This window comes from Ochotona curzoniae, unplaced genomic scaffold, assembly GCF_017591425.1.
Source record: "Ochotona curzoniae isolate NIBS_2020 unplaced genomic scaffold, NIBS_Ocur_1.0 contig_2210, whole genome shotgun sequence".
NCBI lineage: Eukaryota > Metazoa > Chordata > Mammalia > Lagomorpha > Ochotonidae > Ochotona > Ochotona curzoniae.
In genome coordinates this window covers 8,198,411-8,219,809 of record NW_024465369.1, presented here as the reverse complement: position 1 = coordinate 8,219,809, position 21,399 = coordinate 8,198,411, and the positions used below count along the sequence as shown (strand labels likewise).

At 35.6% G+C, this 21,399-nt stretch overlaps 1 protein-coding gene across 1 annotated transcript in view; it reads left to right on the top strand.

The window, feature by feature from the left end:
• LRP1B (LDL receptor related protein 1B) overlaps nt 1-21,399 on the top strand; it is a 1,301,643-nt gene that overhangs the window by 419,894 nt on the left and 860,350 nt on the right. Inside the window, exon 3 of the mRNA XM_040971988.1 lies at nt 20,955-21,074. Coding sequence (XP_040827922.1) covers nt 20,955-21,074 — 120 coding nt within the window. The remainder of the gene's footprint in view (nt 1-20,954; nt 21,075-21,399) is intronic.

The window sequence follows — 21,399 nt, the reverse complement described above, 5'->3', positions numbered from 1 at the left end:
TTTATAGGCGCTGGGGATCCCCCCCACCCCTCCCATACCCCTCCCCCCATGGTGGATTCCTCCACCTTGTTGCATAACCATAGTTCAAGTTCAGTTGAGATTCATTCCTTGCAAACACATGCCTAGCATAAAGTTCAGCGTCTTATTGTCCAGATAAGTTCAGTGGCCTCTTGGGGAGACCTTCTATGGTCTGAAGATAGGTCTAACAGAGTAAAGATCCAGTCAGTTAAAAGCCCCAACAAGGCCTCAGTATCATTATACAACATTATGGAATTAATTGACATAGTATTGGGTAAACAATATGTTAAAAATAATGCAAGTTCCATTCTTCGAAACATCTGGGTTGAGACAGTATCAATGACAGGTTCAAAAAATAACAAACAACCAAACAAAAAATTACAGGTTAAATCAAGGCAAACATGTGGTATCTAATCTTTTGGGATTCGCTCATTTCCCTTAGCATTATAGTTTCCAGTTGTGCCCATTTAGCCACAAAGAACTGCATTTTGTTTTTTTTAATAGCTGAGTAGTATTCCATGGAGTGCCCACTATCACCACTGCTATTCAACATAGTCCTAGAGGTACTTGCAGAGGCCATAAGACAAGAAAAAGAAATCAAAGGCATACGTATAGGAAACGAAGAAGTTAAGCTTTCACTATATGCAGATGACATAATCCTATACATAGAAAAACCAGGAGACTCAATACAGAAACTGCTAGAACTTATACGAGAGTTTGGCAGAGTGGCGGGGTACAAAATTAACGAACGAAAATCAACAGCCATAGTGTACGCAAATAACACCAAGATGGAAGAAGATCTAACCAACAGGATACCATTCAAAATAGCAGAGAGAAGTATGAAGTATTTGGGAATAAATTTAACCAAAAGTGTAGGAGACCTATTCGAAGAAAACTACAAACTATTTAAAAAGGAAATTGAACAAAACCTCAAAAGATGGAATAACATCCCGTGCTCCTGGATAGGCAAAATCAATATCATTAAAATGTCTATACTACCACAAGCAATATACATTTTCAACACAATTCCAATCAAATTGCCCAAAACATTCTTCACGGAACTGGATACAATGATTCAAGAGTTCATCTGGAAACACAAAAAACCACGAATAGCTAGAACCATCCTGAAAAATAAGAAATTAGCAGGGGGAATCACAATCCCGGACCTCTGGACATACTATAGAGCAGTGGTTATCAAAACAGCCTGGTACTGGCACAAAGACAGAAAGGAAGATCAATGGAATAGAATAGAAGCACCAAAAGGGAATCCACACAGATACAGCCAATTAATCTTTGACAAAAAGACCAATGACAGCTTAAGCAAGTGGGAAGGACTCTTTAGTAAATGTTGTTGGGACAACTGGCTGATAGCCTGTAGAAACAAAAAGATAGACCCACATCTATCACCATACGCTAAGATCCAATCTACATGGATAAAAGACCTAAACCTACATCCAGAAACCTTCAAACTCTTGCAAGAAAATGTAGGAAATACCCTGCAAGACCTAGGAGTAGGTACCGACTTTCTAAGAAGGACACCAAAAGCAATAGCAGTTGAGAACAGAATAAACAAATGGGACCTCATCAAACTAAGAAGCTTCTGTACAGCAAGGGAAACAATCAACAAAGTAAAAAAGCAACCCACAGAGTGGGAGAAGATCTTTGCACACGATATAGGCGATAGGGGGCTAATTTCCAGGATATACAAAGAACTGCAAAACAACCAAAAAACCAAAACAAACAAGCCACTCAAGAAATGGGCACGGGAAATGGGCAAACATTTCACAAAGGAACAAGTCCAAATGGCAAACAAACATATGAAAAAATGTTCCAGCTCCCTAGCAATAAGGGAAATCCAAATTAAAACATCGATGAGGTACCACCTAACACCAGTAAGATTGGCCCACATAAACAAGAACACCAACGACGCTTGCTGGCGAGGATGCGGGGAAAAGGGAACCCTACTCCACTGCTGGTGGAGCTGCAAATTGGTACAGCCTTTATGGAAATCAGTCTGGAGAACACTCAAACAACTCAAAATCTGCATACCATATGACCCAGCAATAGCACTCCTAGGAATATATCCAAAACACCTGTTTTACGACAAACCAACATGCATCCCTATGTTCATTGCAGCACAATCAGTAATTGCGAAAACATGGAAGCAACCGAAATGCCCATCAGCAGAAGATTGGATAAGAAAGCTTTGGTTCATCACTTGACTTCTGATTCCAATTCCCTAGTAGTATGTACCCAACGAGGCAGCAGGTGATGGCTCCAGTTCTTGGCTCTCTAGTGTCCCATTTGGGTTTTTAGCTTTTGGTTCTGGTCTGGTCCCTTCCCACTATTCATGTCATTTGGACAGTGGTTCAGCAGATGGAAGATTGCTTTTCATGTTTGTTTGTCTGTATTTCAAAGAAATAGGCCATTGCTTTAAGATGTTTAATGGATGGGTGCTGATGCAGAGGCTCATAGGCTAATCTACCTGTAGGACTGTCCTGTATGGGCACTGGTTCATGTCCTGGCTCTGATCCAGCTCTTTGCTGTGGCCTGGGAAAGCAGCAGAGGATTACCCAACTCCTCGGGCTACTGCACTCATGTGGGAGAATCTCCTGATTCTCAGTTTAGGGTCAGCTTAGCATAGCTGTCACAGCCACTTGGGGATGGTGGATCTTTCCTTGTCTATGTAGAAATCTAATTTTCAAATAAAAAATAAGTAAATTTAAAACAATAAATTGGTGCAATAAGATATATACTGAAAAACAATAATCCTAGGAAGACTGCAGTAGCTAAATAAATGAGAAATAGGCTTTAGTACAAAAATTCCCATCACATATGAAAGGGAATATTTCATTTGGATATGAAAGTCAACTAACCATAAGGACATATTAGACATTTGTGACTAATATCTAATCTTACTAATATTATATGTAGTTACAAAGCACAAAAATACATGAAATAGCACTGACCAAATAAAAAATGGAAAAATTGAATAGGATTCAGTGAAGATTTTGATACCCCTTTCCCTTTAATTAAATTAAATGAGACCCCAACTCACCTAAAAGTTGCATAATTCACATCCATAAAATAAGGCATACAGAGTGATACTAAAACATTCTCGTGTTTAGAAAATATTATTTGACTTAGTTGAAAAAATAATACAAAATTTGAGACTGTCCAAATATTTGGCAATTAAACAATTAGTCTAAATGTTGGGGTTTTTTTCTGAAGATTTTTTTATTTTTATTGGAAAGGCAGATACACAGAGAGGAAGAGAGATAAAGAGGAAGATCTTCCATCCAATGTTTCATTTCCCAAGTGACCGCAAGGGCTGGAACTGAGCTAATCCGAAGTCAGGAGCCAGGAGCTCTTCTGGGTCTCCCACAGGTGCAGGGTCCCAAGGCTTTGGGCCATCCTCGACTGCTTTCCCAGGCCACAAGCTGGGAGCTAGATGGGAAGCAGGGCCAAAGGGATTAGAAGCGGCACCCATATGAGATCCTGGTGAGTGTAAGCCGAGGTCTTAAGCCACTATGTTATCGAGCTGGGCCCTGGTCTAAATGTTTACAGTAAGAAATTGAGAACGTGAATTTTTTTTAAACGTTTAAAGTTACATTTGATGGATACATACATATATTCCAGAGATTTAAACTTCTAAACTTCTCACTATAATTACTTGAATCTTCATCAATCATAGCTAATCCTCACTAGAAGTATCTTTAAAATTAGACAAATTAAAATTAGCTTCTTAATAGCAACAGTTGGCTGAAGGCTGCTGTACAGCGCAGAATATTTGCATTCTCATGGACAGTTCTATTGGGAAACGTTCCCCATTAAAAGCATAATTCAAAATTACAGCAAAAATGACAATACATAGGAAAAAGACATTCACTGAACAATTTGCTGTAACTGAGGGTGAAAGAAATTTTGAGTAGATTTATATCTATTCAAGAAGATAAATGTGTCTTCTCAAATGATTTCACAAAGCAAAGGTCAACACGTGATAAAATTAATGTATCAATATTTAAAGAAGGCAACACCATCTTACAATTTTTTTTTCTGAACATATAAGAGTTATATCCTAGAGCATTTCATGAAGCCAATCTAACACTGACACAGAGACCCACAGAAATTATGTAGGAGTTGCGGAGGATGCAGGCCAAATTATACATACAAAAGTCCTTAATGCGACCTCAGTAAATCAAAGCTTTCAGATTTCAGCAATGCAGTCTGCTTTTACTTGTAATATTGATCTTATAGATAAAATTTCATGCCATGCAATCCACTTTTTGGATGTCTAAAACCTTTGGATCTAAATGCAACACATGAAAAAAATATCTCCGCATGTGAGAAAGTATTCTGTAACTGACAACGCACTTACTGTGAAAAAATTCAGCACTAAACCCCTATTGTAAAGACAAAGGGATGCTGATACTGCATTTTATATTCAATATTTCACTAATCATTGTAGCACCAAAGAAAAAAGCAGTGAATCTTTTTTTTTTTAGAGTAGAATATATAATTACTGTTTGAAATGTAGGTTTGTATGGGAAATCCCAATGAATAAACCATTTAGCCTCTAGAAGTCATACACAATTTTAGCAAGATCTTGTTACACAACATTAATATGTACAGGCCCATTTTAGTTTTATGTGTCTTGAAGTGCTAGGTTTACAATGTTCATCGATTAAAGGTGTTATTAACATATGTGTCAGTTCTCTGAAACTGAGGTATAAATACAACATACCATATTCATCATCTAAGTACTTTTTTGGTCAACTTTGCAATTTAATAGAACTAAAGTAGGAATCGTTCATCAAAGCAGTCTTTAAAATCAATGAAGTTATTTGATTTTCAGATTTGAAAACAATAATCAAGATAGGACCAAAGTAGTTGGACATTATACAGTGTATACATTGATCAAAATAACATACGGTGCCCTATGAATAAGCCTTAGTCTTACATGTCAAATTTTTATAAAGTTATTTAATTAAAACTCAAAAGATAGTGTGTTGCTGCTATCAGAGATATTAGGGGAAGAGAATGAAATGTCTAGAAGCTGATTACTAATTATTCAGTCATTCATTTTTTAAAATTGTATTTATTTGTTTTAATTTATTTGGAAGAGAGACAAAAATCTTCACACTTTCTCTGATTCACTCCTAGAAGTCCTGCTACATTTACCTTGGTGCAGATCAATATCAGGAGCTTGTTACTCCATCTGGTCTCTCAAAAGGGAAGCAGGAACACCTATACTTGAGCCATCATATTGTATCTCTAGGGTGCCCATTAGTAGTAATATGGATTAAAATCGGAGTAGCAGGACTTGAATCAGAAACTGCAGTATGAGATGCAATTGTCCCATGTAGCAGCTGAGCTCTTGTACAGATGTTTACTCTATTACCTATTACTTGTCAAAGTAAAATAATCCAACATAAAAAGAAAGTCTTTTTAACAAAATGTTGGTGCTTAACCCACATTTACATGATAGTTAATGAAACTCTAGCTTTATATCATAAACAAAATTGAAATGTTTCATGTTCTTACTGATAAAGACCGACATTACAAGGCTTTGAAACAAATATTAAATTTTGTTCTATGGGAAATTTTACGGCAAAATTTTGGGCCAAAAATTGATAGCATTTTGATTCTTACTGGCACCCCCATAAATTTATCATTTCAGACAAGAAATAGTAATTTAACTCATCTACGTACATTCTATGTTTCAACCCAGTCCATTCTTCGTGTTGCAACCAGACTTAGCTTTCTATAATAATAGTTTATTCAACTCATTACAAAGATTTTTTTGGTGGTATATAATTTTCTGTGATTCAGGTTGTATTATTTTTTAATAGAATCTAAAGCTTGATGTTTAGTTTATTATTTCATTTATTCGTTTCTCATTGAAGAAATTACTGAGCTACCAATGCTTGATTAAAACACCTCTAAAATACTCTCTGCTGTTGTATGGTTGGAGAGAGAAGAAAGAGCAAATAGATGTAGATATTAGAAACACTATTGCTTTTATTTCAAATCTTTAAGTCTTCTGAGAACTACTTCAACAAATCCCCCACTCTGCTATCATTCTTGTGCTCCACAAAGGCTCTTGTTAACATCTTTGTTCTTATAAACCCCTTACTGTGCCAACGTCTCTGCAATTTCCGGCATATGACCTCACTTATTCTAAGAAAAAAAAAAATAGAAGCTATAGAGTGAGAGTTTCCACAATTTTGTATTAACTAAAACAAAAGGGTAGCTGCATGCATTTTATAGCTGTATTTCCTCCCCTTTTTTGTATAGGGTCATTTATGCCTTTGTATATATTTAAACAGTATAATATCTTTATCTGTCTAGAGAGAGAAAAGGGAAATCTGTGTATTTCACATATACAGTTTCAAAAGCTGTGTGATACTCCACTCGCTGTCTTATCTCCCTCCCTTACATCTATCTTCCTAGTTTTTTTTTCTATTTCTTTTCATTTTTAACAATACTATGCCTTCAGTTAACTTAAGACTCACAACTACAATCCTCCAGTTCATCAAGAATTCGATAAATAGAAAGTAGAAAAATCACAAGATTATAGGCAAGAGTAATAAACTATGTCATTACATTGTTGTTTTTTTAATTGTATTAGATGCCACAAGTTAGGAAAAATATAGTATTTGCCATTCTTCATTAATCATAATGGTCTCCAGTTGCATCCTTTTTTTAACCAAAGTCAATGTTTTTTTCTTTAAAAATTTTTCTTTGCCTGAATTGTCAACCTGAAGGACTTTACTCTGCCTCTGTTCTCATTTCTCCTTTGTGTTGGATGAGTATCAGTCTCCTAGTTCTTCAATGATAACTATGACTTTCAATCCCTAAACTCCATATTATAGTTTTTTATTTTTACGTTGTCTAGGCTTTTCTTTCTACCTTATAATCCTGTTTCTCATTCCACATTTCTCTTACTTCCATGATTTTACGGGTTCTATCTAAACCTTGAGCCGCCTTTTCACGTTACCGACTTTTAATAGAATAACAGCTTGCTAAGTTTCTACTTAGCATGTTAACTTCAGTTTAGGTATGATTTGCTTGAGGACATCTTATATAAAACAGTTTTCATATAGGTATATGTTTTCTATTGAACTTTGTATTTCCCCTGTCACATCAGACTCCATTTGATGTAATATTTATCTTTAGTCTGCAAATATAATATGTGTATATATAGTACTGAAAGAAAAAAGGAAAAAATGAAAAAATCTGTAGCAGTTAAATACTGAATGATTGCAGAAACCACACACCATACATGGCATGCAGATTAGGTGAAACCAAAATGCTCGACTCTAGATTACTATACAGTCGACTGGAAGAAATAGACTATCTTACAGTGGTTAGGAATCCTCCACCTCGCTTCCTCCTGCCACAGCAGTTTGAATATTCACACTGTCATTCACAGGCCACACAAAAATCATCAATATAAAAAATAGCCAACTACATATTTATATATACACATATTTATGCATGTATTTACAGGTAGAGACAGACCAAATTTTTTGTGGGCCTAATATGGGCTGCCAGCCAGGTTTTTCCCACTCCTTATGGTAATATATTAATACCTTGAGTAGTGAGGGTTCAAAATTATGATGTGTAAACTTTTAAAAAATTACAATGATGCAAAAGCAATACTTACTGAATGAAAGACATTTGTTTAACAAAATATATAATTAAAACTATGTTAACAGATAAAAAAGGGGGGGGGGAATCGATACATCTTGCTATACTCTCCTGCAACACTAGACAAAGAATTCCCTTTCCCCAGTATATTGTCTTCCTAACTTGTGATGTTCCACTGATTACTATATGATCATTTAATTACTTTAATTTCCATGTTTATGCGTATTTGATCATTTTGAAAAATATGGGCAGATCAACAGTTTTAAGTAATATTGATAAAACATAAACTACTTTGTATTTTTCCTTTCCCTAAACTTAAACTACTATCCACTTGATAATGAGGCATGGAGGTATAATTAACTATTTATCTGTATATATAATTATATGCTCTTTTTGATTAAGTGTTCCTGGAGGACAGAGAGTATAGCACTGCATATATATAAAAAGCCCTCAAAAACTCATCAAGGAGAATCTCAGCTAGAAATGGAGATATCTGGACTTGAAATGGTGTCAGCATAACAGGTTAAATAATTTGGCCCTCTTTTACGACTTTTGATTCTTCTGCATATGTATTCAAGTATGTAATTTCTTAGAGCACATACACATGCATTCTTTGTTATTAATTTACTGGCATGTTTATCTTGGGCCCATTTATACTTTTACCTGTGTTTCCACTGCAATTCTTACCCTTGATTTTCAGACTTGTTTTTCCAGGTCTGTGTTCTATGGTCCCAGATGTGATACCTAAAATCATTACATTAATGTCCGATTATTTCTCATGTAAAAGGCAAAGTTAATAAAAGGCTACTAATGTAAGATAAAAACAAGCTGCATTACTTCAGCTCAGTGATTGAATTCTATCAATCAAGGTATCTTTTGCTGTCAGAAAACTAAACAAGAAGGTTCTGTGTGGATGAAAATAAGACTGGGTTAAATTAAAGTATAAAAGCTTAATCTATAAAATAAATGTACTTCTAAGGTTGTGGAATATGAACCAGGAAAAGCAAACAGTATTTGATAAGACCCGTCTAGACATTGGTATCTAGAGTATGAATATTGAATAATAAAATTGAAATGAATAGCATTATGATAAGATCAGGTAAATTCATGAAAATATAAATCAGCAAGAAAGAAAAAATTCTGTGGTGCTGTTATTTCGAGCATTGAATACAGGTGCAGGCTGGGCCTCGTTTTGGCAAATACTCTGATCAGCTGCTCATATAATGCCTGCAGTGAGGATAACTGTTCAGTCTGTGTCTAGTTTTGTTATGGACTTTGGAGCTACCAATATCACTTTGCTTAACTGCATTTACTTTTTATTGTTAGAAAATACAATGTGGTTGTAGAATAATTTAAGGGCATATGGTAATAAACATAATTCATCAGATATTAGTTATTCTGACTGAATCATTGTTACAAGTTTTATTGCTTATTCTTATGCCAGTGGTATGCATTATTCCCCCTAAATAGAGTTGTAATGGGAAACTATGTTTCTTGGGGTTCTTGTTTCCTTATTTAGTTTGTAACATATCCTACCATATGTGTTACATGATAATTTCAGGGAGAAATATTAATGAAAAGCATGATAAAACTATAAAGGATGTGGGAACACTGATCACCTCTCCAAGGCTTTCTGTGGAAGATGGGACACATTCCTGCCCCTTTGGAGTGGGTGGTCATTTCAGAAGGCAATGCACCTCCGAGTTCATGACCTCAGAACCCATTAATAATTGGTAAGATGTCGCAAGATGTTAAAAAGTGGCCTAGATGTCCCATTTCCCTTTTAACAATTCTAACATTGATTACAGTTTTTTTTTCCCCTGCATTTAAAATGAGCCATGCTTGCTGACAAAGCTGTTTTCTCTGGTCTGTGTGAAAGCACAGGCTTGCAAGTGGTGGAGAAGATAGCAATGTCAAGGTCTTTTGCTTGCATGCACAGAGGCAAGGCGGGGATATTGTTCCAGGGATACAGTGTTTAAAGTGCTTTGAAGCATTCATTGTGTTCTCACCAAAACATACATATAAATAATCTGTTGATGCATTAGAAATGAAGGATTTGTTAATGCAATAGGGTTTCCAAGTCACAGCAAATACATGATAGTTGTCGTAACACAGTTTTTGTGATTATGTGCTATCAATACAAAGAGCACAGATTTTGTATTGCTCATAGACACGTTCCGATAGAATAGGATTACTACAGATTAATCTGCTTTTCGTGGTGCCAGCACTGCGTGTGTGCACTGCTTTGAGTTCTGGCTGCTTTACTTCAGAGCCAGCTCCTGCTGATGGCCAGAGAAGGCAGCAAAGAATGGATCAAATATGTGGGCCCCTTAATCCAAGTGAGGCACCTGGACAGTGCTCCTGGATCCTGGCTTTAGCCTGGCCCAACTCTATCTACAGCCAGCATTTGAGCAGTGAATCAACTGATGCATGAATTCTGTTTCTCTCTACCTTCTTCCTCTGACCTTCATATAAATAAGTGAATCTTTGAACAAAGGGAATATGATTATACATTTTCTTCTCTACTCCACTCCTCCTCCATCCATTCTTTTCTTTCTTTGTAAATCTCTCCCCTATGCATTCTTTTCAAAAATTGATACTGCTTGATTGTGTTACTCACACTGTCAACATAAGCCTCACTTGGGAGCTTATTAGAAATGCCGAATCTCAGGCACATCTCAGCTTGCTGAATTACAATTTACATTTTCACAGGCCCCTTAGGTGATTTTCTCCATATCAAGTTAATTCCCAATAAATGAGATCTCAACTTGTGCTATATTCTTGAATTAATTTTTAGTGATATTTCTGACTGTGATTTCCTTATTAATGCTCTCATATACCAAGTTCCATTTATACATGGTTATTAAAATTGAAAATTTACTTTTCTATCATATCATTGTCTCCTTGATCAATTATAAACACCAAGATGAGACTATGCTCAGCATGGAATATACACCACAAAATATATCACAGTATATAGTCAATATATTTAGTGAATGCTTGAATTAATGAACTGTGTTCGGCAACAAAATGTCTGTATTACTACCATCTAAGCTTTAATTTCAAAATAATTGCCCACTTTTCAAGTCAATACTATTGTCATTGTTACAACCATTGAATACTTCTTGAAATACTGATATAAACATTATATTTAAGGTTATACATAGGTATATAATATACTGTACTTCCATTATACCTCTCTTTAGGTGCAATCCCCCTCAGGTTGAAAGTGAAAAAAATGGAAGAAAAAAATTAAATAAAATTAAATAGTGAGTCTTCATCTCCGTGGTGTTGTCTTCATCTCCATGGTGTTGTCAAACCCATAGCAGGGATATCAAAGTGACACTAGGGTGGTGCAAAAGAATGTTCAATATCCTCTTGCAGAAATTAATGCTAGCGTATGACCCATGTAGTACAAATAGGAGTACAGTATGGACTAGATCATCGTTGCCAATGGGTAGTAGTAATAACAGCGACAAGAATGGTATTAACAATTTCAGCTGATCATATGCATCAGTCTGTTGTGACTTACTGATTAATAGGTTTCACCACAAGATCTTATTGCATGGCATGTAGTACAGACAGAATATATTACAGTCAGACAGCTTGGAAGTGTGATAAGATGCAATTTACAGGCACAGTTGTTAGATTTGATAATGCGGTATCTTACATTAAAGCAGACATATGATATCTGACCTGTTGGGATTGGTTCATTTCCCTTACCATAATGGTTTCCAGTTGGGCACATTTGACCAATAAGAAATGTATTTCAAATAGCTGAGTTGTACTCCATAGAGTAAATGAACCATAGTGTTCTAATCCAGTCTTCTGTTGATGAACATTTCAGTTGTTGCCTTGTGTTTGTGATCATTGATTGTGCTGCTATGAACATAGGGGTGCAAGTTGCTTTCTCATGTAACAGGTCTTTTGGATAAATTCCTAGGGGTGTTACTGAAGCATCATAGGGAAGGTGGATTTTCAGTTGTATGAATGTTCTCCATACTGATTTCCATAGAGGCTGCATCAGCGTACAATCCCACCAGATGTGGAGTAGGGTTCCCTTTTCCATTCTTCCTTGCCAGCAAGTGTTGTTGGTGGTTTTCTGTGTGTGGGCCATTCTTACTGGAGTTAGGTGATATCTCAGTGGTGGTTTTCTTTGAATTTCCCTTATTACCAGGAAGCTTGAGCAGTTTTTTTTTTTCATATGCCAGTTAGCCTTTTGGATATGTTCATTTGTAAAGTGTCCATTTCCCATGCCCATTTCTTGACTGGTTTGTTTTGGTTGTTGTGGAGTTCTTTATGTTTTCTGGAAATTAGACCCTTCTGTGAGGTGTGCAAATTTCTGCTGGTTGCTTTTTTTATTTTGTTGATTGTTTCCCTCACTGTGCAGAAGCTTCTTAGTTTGATGTAGTCCCATTTGTTTATTTTGGTCTTGACTCCTTTGCTTTTGATGATGTTTCTAGGAAGTCAGTGCCTACACCTATATGTTGCAGAGCGTTTCCAAATTTTTCTTTAAAAACTTTTATGGTTTCTGGGTGTAGGTTCAGATGTTTTATCCATTTAGGTTTTATCTGTGTGTGGTGAAAGGTGTGGTTTTAGCTTCTTATTTCTGCAGGCTATCAACCAATTGTCATAACAGCATTTACTGATGAGACCTTCCTTTGTCCCTGGATTGTCTTCTGTATTCTTGTCAGATTATTTGGCTGTACCTGTGTGGATTCCCTTCTCCTGCTTCTATTCTACTCCACTGATCTTCCTCTCTGTCTTGGTGCCAGTACCAGGTTGTTTTAATAACCACTGCCCTATAATTGTGGGATTCTGGGATTGCGATTACTTTTGATATTAAAATAATAGTGCTATTATTTTATTTTTTTTTAAAGATTTATTTTTATTATTTTTTCATTGGAAAGGCGGATATACAGAGAGGAGAGACAGAGAGGAAGATCTTCCGTCCGATGATTCACTCCCCAAGTGAGCGCAACGGGCCGATACTATGCCGATCCGAAGCCAGGAGCCTCTTCCGGGTCTCCCACGCGGGTGCAGGTTCCCAAAGCTTTGGGCTGTCCTCGACTACTTTCCCAGGCCACAGGCAGGGAGCTGGAAGGGAAGCGGGGCTGCCGGGATTAGAACCGGCGCCCATATGGGATCCCGGGCGTGCAAGGCGAGGACCTTTAACCACTTGCGCCACCGCGCCGGGCCCTATTATTTTAATAGTACTATTAAAATAACATGGCTTGAAAGTCTATAGTTTTACACTACCCGTTTTTGCTCCTAAAGGACATTCCAGTGTTAGATCTTTTGTTTCTGTTTTTAATCTGTGTACTTAGAACATCTGCTTACCTTTTATTTTGATACTTCATTTTTACATTTTATCAAGAAGGTTCATAATGACAATTTTATTTATACAGAAATCTCCCTTTACCTACTACATACTTTGTTCCCTATCATTGTGTCAATTGTTGTTTAATTCAATATTCAGTGTTAATTATTACATATATTCTCTGGAGCAAAATTGTGTAGTATTGTATGAATTACTTTTCCCATAATTGTCTGTCTGACTCATGTTGAAATAGCTCCTAAAGTCCCTCTTTGAAATCCTTGGAAGTAGATTGATGGCATAAAAGCATCCCAGGTTTCCCCTTCACCAGTATTCTAGGAAATTGCTTTGTTTTCTCTTTGTTTGTTCCTACCTTCTCTGAATAATTTGTCTTTTGCTAAATGTACTGAGTGGTTTTTTTGGGGGGCGGGGGGCTGGTGGAGGACAAACACCTTTCTGTAATGATATTGTATTAAAGTTTCTGAACAAGTTTCATGAGAAAAATCATCCTTAGGTAATATTTTCCTATATTTTTCTGGTTGAGTTTGTATGTTTGAACACATGATGGTTGTGTTCTCTTAAAACTAATTATGTTCATTAGAAAGACTAAGACTACTAAAAACCAGAAGTATATTTATGATACATTTTTTCCACAGCCCAAAGTTTTAATATAGCACTCTGCTAACAGTCAACAGATAAGAGGTGGAAGAGTTCTCATATTTAGTGTAAATTATCTTTATTGGCCTCAAAACCCCATCTGACTATGTATTAGTAATAAATTTAAAACCATTTATACTTTAATTAGTGAAAATAACCCTTAATTTAGATGCCTTGAAGCTGCATACCACATACTTATAAACTTTTAATTTTCATTTTATAGGAAAGATTCACATATATTTTCATAATTCTCCTTTGAAATGTATTACCATTTATATCTTTGGTAAAGGCATAAAAAGATTATTTAAAGATAGAACACAATAGTTCTCTGTTAGGCAAATTACCAACTGAATTAAATTTGTCCTCAGAAATTATAACTCCTCTCCTTCAGTCAAATGGACAACATGAGCATGGCATTGTACTCAGCAATTATGTTGCTATCTCATTTTGAATTGCCCACGTGTGATTCCTGGCTCTAGTTCTGATTCCAATCTCCTGCATCCTGGGTGGTAGAAGATACTGGCTCAGGTAGTTGGAACACCTATATTAGAGACCAGGATTGATTTCCTATCTCCTTGCTTTGGTCTGGCCCAACCAGCTTTTGAAAGCATATGAGGAATCAAGGAACAGATGGAAAATGCATCTCCCTCCCTGTCTCTTTTCCTTCCCTTCTTTGCTTCACCTGTTTCCCCACCCTATGTGCACTCTGTATTTCCCACTCGCTTTCCCATTCCCCTCTCTACTTTTCACATAGAAAATTAGAAGATAATTTTATGATAATGTTGAAGCATAGAGTTTAGATATTGTGCTTAACTGTTTATGTTCTCACTTGCATATTTCATTCACTTAGATACTAAGTCTTCTTCACTTGAAAATCCAAATGTTGCATGACCCAGTGACTCTGCTTCATAAAAGGCACTCTGTGAAACCTAATGATTCAAGCACAAAATTTCTGTTGTACTCAAATAAGCTTTCTAGCAAAATTAATCTAATGCACAGTTAATTACGAACATGGTCATTATAGAGTTGCATGTAATTACGCATAAATGCTAAGCAGTTCAAATAGATAACTTTACAATAATTGGTATTGCTTTCACAGTCAAGGCAAATTTGAGTTTTTATGTTGTTTGTTCTTCACAGTTCTTCATCTTCTGCTGGCACAAACAGTATTTACCATTTTAGCAAATCTCACACACTATTTAATCCTCTCCATGTCATCACTTGGTACATACGCATATTTTGTACAGAATATATGCTTCCAGCCAAAGGTGTGTTGCCTTGGCTTTCTTTGATATTTTTTTTTTCGGAAAAATGTTTTATTTTGACAACCATATATTCATAGCATTTTAAAATTTCTTTCCATAGTTCTATCTGTATTTAAAGTTTTCTAGGGTAATTTAAAAACCAATAACATAACAATGTACAATCTAATATACTGACATTTCCCAAATGTGTTATATCTTACTTTCTGTATTGAAAAAAAAAAACCTGAGTGAACTTGGTATTTTCAACTACCAGTCCCACACCGAAACACACATGACCATGTTGGAAGCTTGACGCTTCAGATTTGTGGGTTTCTTTTTTTTCTTTTTGGGGGACTCTCCCTGTTTCCTAGAATCTGTAACTTTTCAGCATGCACCATACTTTCCACCCACTGGATACTTGGGCTTTATGATTGGAAAAAATTGCAAAGATGTGGTCAGTAATGTTTTCATGGTAAGTCTGGATCGAATTAAAAAAATGAAATAATGGAGTGAATTTGCCTAGAAAAATTAAGTAACCTTGCCATGATTCCTTTTATACCACAACTATATCTAAGTGATTTCTCTGAGAAACTTACCCTGTTTTCTTATTCAGTACCAGTGCCCGGAACCTTTCACTACCGCCATTGAAATGCTTTTTAAAGGCCTTAAGCGATCCTATTAGGAAATTCAGTGCGATTTCTAGACCTCTTCTGTGCATATTTCACAAAGAATTTAATATTCATCCCCATGCTTCTCTCTGTACACTGTTCATCCTGCTTTAATTATGCAAAATTTTCTTGGTTCTTGAGCTGTATACTTGATTGATTTATTTCTTTGCCCATGCTACCACTGCTGTTAGATTTTTACATGTAGCAGTTATATTCCAAATTTTATTTGTAGTACAGATATTCTTTCAGAAGAATGTTTTAAATTTGAGAATTCAGTGGCCAACACTTTGTGCTTCTTCCTTTCAAATCTGTGTCTCCTTTCTTTTTAGAGATACATTCAGATTTTCTATTCCTTCCTGGTCATCATACTGACATTTAAAAAATATTTATGTAATGAAAAAAGAAACTGATCTATTCAAATTACATTATATCCATTACATTTAATTCCTTTCATTTGTATTCTTCAATGTCATTGTGATTGTGGCCATCTTTCATTCAAATATACATAATCTTAAATTATTCTTTTGCCATTTTTCACTTACTAGCTTTTTTCTTTTACTTTTCACTCACCTTTCTACCCACTATGAAGTCTTTTTAATATTCTTAAGCTGGAGTGTGTCATGTCTTTACTCAATGATTCCTATAGATCAAGAAAATGTTTCCACTTAACCTCTGAATAATCTAACTTGATTTGAACCTGATCAACAATCCAAATCCCATTCTGTTCCACATCAACCATTATGGGTTCACTGCACAGTGTCATTTATCCTTGTCTTCTCTGTGCTTCTTGTACGCCTTCATGACTTACATATTTTCTTCTATCATCTCCTTTATCTGAACTGTACTCACATAAATTTTGTTTACTGCTACTCTTATCTTTGAAGTCTGAGCTCAAATTCAAATACTTCTACAGCGACTACCCAGACGTATTCAATCATTTCCAGTTCTGCATGCATCCTTTCCCTTTTAAACCATGCCATCTGTATTTTTATCAAACATTTTTAATTTCCTACTGTGATCTGTAGCTGTTGTTTACGTTATACTCTTTCTGGCTAATTTCACCTGCTTCAACACTCACATTATAAATCCTTGATTGGCAAAACCCCTTTGCTTCTGTGGATTCTGGCAGAATCCTTGGCCTGACTGTGTGCACAATAGATAATGAAATAAAATGGTGTATCAGTTGAACTCTGTGTTGGATTGATTACACCACAACTAAACAAGATTTAGCAATGACATTACATAATTTTAGGAGATAAATTGTTTGGTGTTTGGCAGCGATGGACTTGGTGCTTGGAGCCAATAATAATACATGTGGACTATTGACTGGTCAATAACTAGTTTATTAACATCATCAGACATGTTTGTTTTAATTTTTAATGGAAAGGTAGATAAACAGAGAGAAGGAGATACAGAAAGATTTTCTGGCTGCAATGGCCAGAACTGAGCAAATCTGAAGCCAGGAACCTCTTCTGAGTCTTCCACAAGGGTGCAGGACACCAAGGTTTTAGGCGGTTCTCAACTGCTTTTCCAGGCCACAGGCAGTGAGCAGGATGGGAAGTGGAGCACCTAGGATTAGAATCGGAGCCCATATGAGATCCCTCCATGTGCAAAATGAGGACTTTAACCACCAGGGTGCCATGCAGGGCCCAGCATCAGATCTTAGTGCAGATGGTCAAGTAGGCATCAGAGAAGGGTTTTAGGAATTGACTTTATAAAAAGCAAGAGGGAGTCTCCTTTCCTTGGTTTGTTAGTTCCTGTTTCCCTGGAAGGAAACTTCCTTAGGGAGGAAGCAACTCTTTGTATATACAATAAATTGTTCCAATGCCAATGATATACCATATCAGTTGTCCTACAGTCTCTTTTGAGGTTTATTTGGATTAATTTATTTTATTGGATTAATTTATTTTAATGACTAACATGGACTGAGTCTTGCTCCTAATTTTAAGCTTACCTATTTTATCAAAGCTATTGCTTTGATTCAATGCAAAAAATGTGGAACACATTATGGTACACTACTTAATCTATAAACATTTACATTTTAAAAAGAGCATGCTATATACCTGTCATCTCTAGATTGAACAGTGGACGTTAGAACAATTAGTAGGAAGACAAACTTTGTCATTAGACTGACTGGAGAGCCAACTTTAATAGGCTTGATGTACAATTTTAGGCAAGTTATAGCTTACAATTTTCTGTAACAGATAGATTATGAGTCTTATAATTTGAATCTCTGAATTTTCAAAGAATTTTCATATTTAGAAAGTTTCACATAGGACCCACTGCAGTAGCCTAGAGGCAAGAGTCTTTTCCTTTCACTAGCTGGGATACCATATGAGTACCTGTTCTAGTTCCAGCAGTCTTGTTTCTCAACCTGCTCCCTCTTTCTGGCCTGGGACAGCAAAAGCGATGGCCCAAATGCTTGGGACTCTGCATCTACATGGGAAACCAGGAAGATGCTTCAGTAAAATGTTTAAAAATCTTAAGAAAAAAAAAGAAATTAAAGCATGACATACAGCAGCTTCTTCATCTTTACCTCTGCATGCTATTTGAGGATTAAGAAAATAATGTACAATTTTAGTTCTTAATTTTATTTACTTTATTTATTTATTTATGTATTTATTTATTTATTTATTTATTTATTTATATTATTAAATGCATTGCATTATGTGACACGGTGTTACAGGCATTGTGATACTCCCCACCCCTCCCCAAACCCTCCCCCCATGGAGGATTTCTCCACCTTGTTGCATTACCACAGTTCAAATTCAGTTGAGATTTTTTTCATTGAAAGTATTTACCAAGCATGAAGTCCAGCATCTTATTATCCTAGTGGGTTCAACGATTTCTTGGTGAGACCATCTCTGGTCTGAAGGTAAAGCCGGCAAAGTATCATCCCAATCAATTGAAAGCCCCAACATAGCATCAACAACAATTTACAACATTATCACATTAATTGACATGGTATTGATTAACCAATATGTTAATAGGAAAATGCGGGTTCTTAACCACATCCTGTGACTTCTTCATAGACATTTCAATTTTGGTTTATATTCAACTGGGTTCTATACACCTCAAAATGGCTATAGATTACTGTTCAGGTGTCTCATGTCTATTTTCATTTTAGTATTTAGCTGTTTATAGTGTTGAAGCATGACTTTGTTGAACTTGGTTGTTTATCGAGTGGTCTGAACTGGCTTATAACTCTAGCAAGACACGTGTCATCAGTTTAGGTACAGAACTTTTTTTAGGATAGGTGTGCAGAGAAATCCCCAATACCCCAGTGAGGCATAACTAATCTTTGTGTCCCACCTAGTGAGGTATGGGTGAATCCATGCTGGTCATTTCCTGTCTCATTCTAAGCTTTCCTTGTTGTTGTCTGTCTATTCTAGGTTTTTATGTTTGTTTGTATGTTTGTTTGTTTGTTTTGAGGGATTTCTGGAGTGGTCCTAATGGTCATCGTGAGAGAGGGTGAGGATCCTGAGCCAGAGCTAGGCAAGGACCAGGGATAGCTCGTCTCCCTAGTCCTGAAGGAAGTCTATTATTCTTCTGTTTCTGCAGACCACTCAGGGCTCCTGGTTGTAGTTCATTTTACCTCTGTGTAATAATTGGAATAAAAATGGAAATAATAATTACCTTAAAGGTAAAACTACAATACTTTATAAACATGAGTTTTTCCCATGTTTTGTTTTTACTGCTATGTTTTACAGACCAAATCAGGAGTCATTATACAATGATTAGCATTTTCATTATTATCTATGTAGCAGTGACTCGGTACTCACCAATACAAATTAGATGTTGATTCTGTATCCATTGACATTATTACTCAAAGAAAAACCAAACTGTTCTGAGTTCTTCAAGAAGACATGTAATGTGAGTTATCAGTGGTTAAGCTAGCAGTGAATGCTACAAGTTGAGGTCACAGGTGACTTTCATGTTAGGTTGTCCTAGATATGTTTCAGAAAGGAAACTTTGAGAAAGTAAATGGGTGCACATGTACTTGTAGCTTGTATGCCCCCTACTGTACCTTATCATTAGAAAGTCAATGAGAAGAGAAAGAACCTAATGGTGGTGGATCTTAAATAGGAAGAAAGCCAACTAATGGTACCCTTTAAGCAAAGTGATGAATATGTATTGGGATGAAGTAAGTGTGAATTTATTCCAATAGTTGGTATGTCATAAGAACTGAGAAAAAAAATCACTGCAGTTTCCAGCAATGGAGGGCTTTGGAGGACTACGTGAGCAGCTTGTTTGCAGCAAGGGAAGGAAACAGTTGATAACAGCGAGTTAAAAGTAGACACTGAGAAAAAAATAATCAATATAGATAGATTTTTTTTCATTTTTTATTACGAAGAATAACTTCATCATTGGGACATAGTGACTAGGGGAGGAGATAAGACATGACTTGAAGTAAGTGAGCTAATGACCTACCCTAGGAAATTAAGACCTTATTAAAAGCCCTAGTATTACATATTAATTATTCCAGATGTTCTTTTTCACTTTGCTTTTTAAGGTTTTACTTTACTATTGTAACTATCAGTTTGAAGGAAATGTCAGCTAAGTTTATGCAAATATCAACATATTTTGAATAACTTTATTTTCCAGAAGCCACTTACTATATTGTCAATGAAGGCGAGAAGAGAAAGCACAGTTAAAATCAATTGATACCCTTGCTTTCAGAGAGTAGTAACAGCCACAAGCTTTTGGCAGATATTCGCTAGTTTAGCAAATCTTTTTTTCTGTTAGAAATTATTCATGCAATGAATATATGCTTGTCACTTTATCTCAGTTTCATGCATTTATCATATTTAATCCTAATGTGCTCTGAGGTTTCAGTAACTATTGCTTCAAGATGTATTTTCTCTATAAGAGTTCCACTATAATGAAATGTAATATAGCCAGCATTTGCCTAATACTTTTCCACCAATGAAAAATAAATTATTAAAACGAAATATGTTCGTATTGATTGCTATGAAGGTTACACATGGATTTGGTAAATCAAAACATGTACTCGACAGATAGAAAATCAATTGATGTGTCAGAAAGCAAAGTCATAGATGATGAAATCAACACTGAGGTGACACTTTTCTCATGAAATAATTTACAGGAATTTGAAGAGATTTGTGACTTTGAGTAGAGTAATAAACCAAAATCTTGGGGACCAAACACATTTGTCTGCAATGCTACTTGTAATGCTTCAAACAAATGTAAACAGTCATACTTTAGGAAGAATAAATATTGCTTCTTTTCTGGACAAATCGTAAATTTTTCTGGAAGAAGAATCAAACCTATGTTAGTAGGATTATACATTCAGTGACTATAAGCAATGATTAAATAGATACAATGTGAATTGGGATATAGTTAACTATTGAATCTTTGTTTGCTTTTCATCTACAGAACTGTTATCCAATTGCCAGCAAATGAATTGTCAGTATAAGTGTGCAGTGGCCAGAAATAGTACAAGATGTTATTGTGAAGATGGATTTGAAGTAAAAGAGGATGGGAGAGGCTGCAAAGGTATGTGTAATGTGCAACTTTATTTAGATTTTTTTAGTGCCCATGTTGTTAACAGAAATTTAATTATATATCTGAGTGACTACTGTGTATTGCTTAGTGTTCATAGGAAATTTCATTTCTTAAAATTTATAATTTATCCAACACCCCAACATAACTTCATAATTTTATATGAATTTTTAGTAATTTTCTAGCTGTATTGAAAATCATCAAAATAACTGAATTTGATTATTTTTAATTGTGTAAATGGTATATAACTGAATCTAAAATAGGTATCTTAATGATAAGTTTGTGGTTACTAATGCTGTGGCATTCTTTATCAATTTTA